The sequence below is a fragment of the Apium graveolens genome, unplaced genomic scaffold (assembly GCF_009905375.1).
Source record: "Apium graveolens cultivar Ventura unplaced genomic scaffold, ASM990537v1 ctg7984, whole genome shotgun sequence".
Lineage (NCBI taxonomy): Eukaryota > Viridiplantae > Streptophyta > Magnoliopsida > Apiales > Apiaceae > Apium > Apium graveolens.
In genome coordinates, this window is record NW_027420796.1 from 61,001 (window position 1) to 66,430 (window position 5,430).

The 5,430-nt window shown below is 36.4% G+C and overlaps 1 protein-coding gene across 1 annotated transcript; it reads left to right on the forward strand.

Moving 5' to 3' along the window:
- The first annotated feature begins 233 nt into the window (after positions 1-233).
- LOC141704569 (uncharacterized) lies at positions 234-3,451 on the forward strand. Its single transcript, XM_074507796.1, has 6 exons — positions 234-515; positions 966-1,157; positions 1,536-1,677; positions 1,992-2,437; positions 2,567-2,768; positions 2,847-3,451. Exons 1-6 carry the CDS (start codon positions 234-236, stop codon positions 3,449-3,451), a joined length of 1,869 nt encoding a protein of 622 aa, XP_074363897.1.
- Positions 3,452-5,430: the final 1,979 nt, after the last annotated feature.

Consider the following 5,430-nt stretch of genomic DNA (forward strand, 5'->3'; position numbering starts at 1 on the left):
GTTATCATCTTTTAGGTCTCATTATTATGATCTCATCACAATCCATAAAAAGCTTTACTCTAAACTGTGGTATATCTTATTTAAACATTTAAATAGATAGAGCCCGCAATAAAAACAAAACAAGCCTTTTATTAATATCAATGAAATCAAAACAGATTACATAAAAGTTATTCCTAAATCCTCATACATGATTGGACTTATGACATATCTCTTTCACTGAGTCTGCTGTGATGATGACTAGAAATGTGTCTGGTAACAAATTTGCAAAGTCTGATTTCAAGAAGTCTGCATCTGGTTCAGAGAATAAAGGAAAATCACAGTTTAAGAAAGGAAATATGGAGTGCACTCATTGTCATGGAACAAACCATACAAGAGATAGGTGTTTCCATCTGATAGGATTTCCACCAAGGAATAAACCTAACATCAATAAATTCTCCAGGTTCTCTAATGTTTCAGGCAGCAAGATGATATCTCAACTTAACAGTGGAGCTGATGATGAAAATAATATAGCAAAGGTGATAGAAACTAACAGAAGCACTCAGAATTTGACCTCAGATCAATACCAACAACTGCTATCATTGCTAAACCAGTCAACATCCTCTCTGACCACAAATGAAGTACCTCAATCAGTAATATTTCTTCTTTGTGCTCTTCCATGACAATTGTATGTTTAGCTAGCTATCATAACTCTATGGATTGGATAGTTGATTCAGGGGGCTATAGACCACATAACCTGTCATCCTAATTTGTTAAGAACCTCATAATCTTGTGATATTAAAATCTGTCTACCTAATGGTTACACAACTACTGTGTCTGTCAAGGGTCAAGTTCAAATCACTTCCGAAATTATTCTTCATAATGTGTTACTCATACCTGAATTTAATTTCGATCTCATCTTTGTTAGTAAACTTAATAACACTCTTCGGTGTGAAGTTTTATTCAACTCTCATCACTGTATCATTCAGGCCCCTATGAAGAGGGTGATGGGGATGGGTAAACTTCATGGCAATCTCTTCAAGCTTGTTCTTCCTACTTTGACATCTACTGCTGATTCAAGTCATCATACTGTCAATGCTTACTCTTCTTCTCAACTCAAGTCTAAAGCTGGTTTACTGAGCCAGTTATGGCATGATAGAATGGGGCATTCCCCTGTATCTGTACTCAAGTCCATAGACTATTTGTCATCTCTTATAAATAATGAAGATCCTTGTGATACTTGTCATTTTGCTAAACAAAGCAGATTACCTTTTCCTATCAATGATAAAATTACAGATAAATGCTTTGACTTGATTTATTGTGATCTTTGGGGTCCTTATAAACATCCCACTTATTCTACTTGTAAAGATTTCCTGACAATTGTAGATGATCACAGTAGATGCACTTGGACCTACCTTCTTTTCTCTAAGACTCAAGTATTCAGTATTTTTCAAAATTTCTTCAAAATGGTAGCAACTCAATTCAACACATGTGTCAAATTTGTCAGGACAGACAATGGTACTGAATTTGTGAACACTTCTTTAACTCATTTATTTCAGAGTCATGGTATTTTACATCAGATGTCATGTGTTCACTCCCCTCAGCAAAATGGTAGAGCTGAAAGGAAATATAAACATTTACTTGCAGTAGCAAGGGCCCTTAAATTTAGAGCATCTCTTCCAATTCACTTGTGGGGATATTGTATCTTGACAGCCACATATCTAATCAATAGAACTCCCTCTTTTTTTTTGAATAATCAAACACCTTATCAAATTTTATATAAAAAGCCTCCTCAATAACATCATCTAAAGGTGTTTGGATGTCTATGTTATTCATCTACTCTGTCAAAAAGGCAAGATAAATTTTTCCTAGGGCTTACAAATGTATTTTTCTGGGTTACTCTCACAATAAAAAGGGATACAACCTCCTGCATCTTGACACAAATCAAACCTTCACATCTAGAGTTGTTATATTCTATGAACATATTTTTCCATATATTTTGCATAAAATTTCAGCAGAAATTGCATTATTTCCTTTAGACACTCCATTCACTGAGGATATTAACACCTCCCATTTCAGTTCTCAGCCAAATTCTGAGTCTCGTCCTATTACTACATCTAGTCATATTCATACAGATTCTAATAATTCACTTATTTCTGGAGAAACATCACCCTATACTGAATCTGCTCTTATTATAACCAATTCTTCTGAGACTATTGTACCTCCTACAGTTACTTCCTTCCCTGCTACATTAAATCCTCCAGTTAGACCAACAAGAGTGAAATCTATACCTCATAAATTCAAGGATTTTACAGATCTTCCCAATTTTTTGTCTAATTCTACAAACTGCACTGTTAATTACCCTTTACAGTCAGTAGACTCTATAACTCATCTTGGTTCCACTTATCAGAAGTTTGTAGCTAATTCCATGAAAATTATGGAACCTACTACCTATAGACAGGTTGTTACAAATCCTTTATGGTGTGTAGCCATGCAAACTGAACTCAATGCCTTAGAAACTAATAAAACCTAAAAAATAGTCAATTTACCTCCCAAGAAGAGAGTAGTTAGGTGTAAATGGTTGTTTAAGGTCAAATATCAAGCAGATGGGAATGTTGATAGATATAAAGCCAGACTAGTGGCCAAAGGGTTCACCCAAACTCAAGGGATTGTTTTCTTTCAGACCTTTGCACCTGTTGCCAAGATGGCTACTGTTAGAGTTATTCTTTCTTTGGCTTCTATGCAAAATTGGGTCCTGCATCAACTAGACATTACAAATGCTTTTCTTCACAGTGACTTGCATGAAGAAATCTATATGTAAGTGCCTCCTCGAGTAACTATTCCTGTTGATTTTATTGGATCTCATCCAGTCTGCAAACTGATCAAATCTCTCTATGGTTTACGACAAGCACCTAGAGAGTGGTTTACCAAATTTTCTGATGCTCTATTAGAATATGGGTATATCCAATCAAAGGCTGATAGTTCCCTATTTGTTTTTCACACATCCTCTACATTTACTGCATTGCTTGTCTATGTTAATGACATAGTTCTTACAGGATCTTGTGAGTCATCTATTAAGGCTGTCAAAGATTTCTTACAGTCTAGATTTAAGCCTAAAGATCTTGGACATCTACATTATTTTCTTGGAATAGAAATAGCTACATCCAGTAAGGGTATCTATCTACAAAAAAGGAAATATGCACTCAGTCTTATTCATCAAGCAGGTTTACTAGCTGCAAAACCTAGTAAAATCACACTAGCTGCTCAGCACAATCTTCATCATCTGTCTGGTTTCCCTCTTTCTGATGGAACTCCATATAGGCATCTGGTTGATCAACTGATACATCTTACTATCACCAGACCTGAACTTTCTTACCCTGTGAGTATACTTAGCCAATTTCTGGCTAAACCAACTGACATTCACTTGCAAACAGCCCTTAAACTAATCAAATATCTCAAACAATCACCTGGTTAATGGTTACTTCTCTCTTCTGATAGTTCTCTCCAGTTACAAGTATTTTATGATGCAGATTGGGCTTCCTGTCCCATGACTCGCAGATCTGTGTCAGGTTACTGTGTCATGCTAGGCAAATATCTCTTATCTTGGAAGTACAAAAAACTGAACATTGTTGCAAGGTCCTCTACTGAGGCAGAATACAGGTCTATGGCCAATGCATTATGTGAAGTGAAATGGGTTTATAATCTGTTGATAGAACTACATTTTCAAGTTCTTAGACCAATTACTATTGCTTGTGATAACACCTCAGCCATCAGCATTGCAGATAATCCGGTTCTTCATAAGAAAACAAAGCATATTGAACTAGATTGTCATTTAGTTCGAGATCATATCAAGAATGGCTTCATTCGTCCGGTCTACTTACCAACTGCTTCTCAGCCAGCAGATTTATGTACTAAACCATTGACTGTTGCACGAACATCTACTTTACTGAGCAAATTAGGTGTGATGAATATCTTCACTCCTCCTAATTTGAGGGGGGATATTGAGGAGTATACTCAGTCAAAGAGGTCAAAGGCTACATTTGTAAATAGTGAACAGAGTTCAGGACATAAATGTAATTTAAATCATTTGAGTTAGTTAGAAATGGAGGGAGAATTAGTTAGTAAGTCTCTCAGTGTATATAATCAGAACTCCATTGTATCATCTTCTTCAGTAGAATATTTTCATAATTTTCAGATTCATCTTCTTCATCATTGCTAAATTCTACACTTTCTTTTCTACATCAAAATTTCAGGGGAAAGAGGCCATCTAGAGTGGATAAAAATACTAATATTGGTTATTAATTTCCAAGTTATAATGTCACTACAATCTCAAGCATCGTTGTTAGTAATAAATACGGGGCTCTGTAGTAAATGGCCTGTTATTTTTTACTAGTTGGGGATATTATTGTTGCTGTAGGTTATTATTCAGCTATGTCGCATTTAATCCTGTTCCTTTGTAATTCTACTAGATTACAGGCTTCGTTGTCATTTTGTTTTCTAAGTGTTGGTGCTCCAGTATAGTTGAGTATTTGCTCAGGATTTTATCCGAGGCTTCGTGTAACGCCCTCCAGACCCGTGGTATAAGTCTGGGGGTTACTAGCTAATCACCCAACCTGTACAATCTGATTAACAAATAATAAAGAAATGAATCTAAACACCTTTAACACTAACCATAATCTTTTTAGGTTGAAGTACGAAAACAAGAACCACTAACTACTTTATTACAAACCAAATTCAAAATCTTATAAACTCTCTTTATTACAAACCATTGTCTAACCAGTTTTAAACTAAGTTCATCTTTTATTCAAACACACATACTGACTATCTACACTCCACCTGTTCGGGCAACTCAAAGCTTTCTTCCTGGATTGGGATCAACACCTTGGCTACGAGAGGATCCCGAGGCTTGACCCGCTTCTTTACCACTCGAGTCCTGATGGGCTTCATATTCCTTCTTAACTGAAAACAATAAGGTGAATAACAACAAAAAGAGGTGAGCAAAAAAATTGCTTAACAAGTCTACAAAATATAAACAGTGTTTAAGCAGTTTAAGTGAATCGGTAACCTGGGTATATCTGCAAAGATATAACCCCGCGAGAGTAGAAAGAAGGCCAATACTGGCGAGTACAAACGAACTAAACTGGACACAAGTTCGCATCTATACCCTGCTGATCAGCCAGTATACAGTGCAGATCTATATCCCACTATATAGATCTCATCGGGCACCCAGGAAATGCGGCCCATCTCAAGGATCCGGTTATGTCCCGGTCCTTAGGATTAAGTAAACTTAATCCCCAAAAGTATTGTAACACCCCCAGATCCGGGGTCGGGGATCCGGGTCGTCACGGTCTTTCTTTCCACAATATCACTTCACTTAATTAATAATAAATAACCTTATGCTGTGACCCCACACTAACACACACCACAACCCGTTATAGTCCCAGAGATGAAATT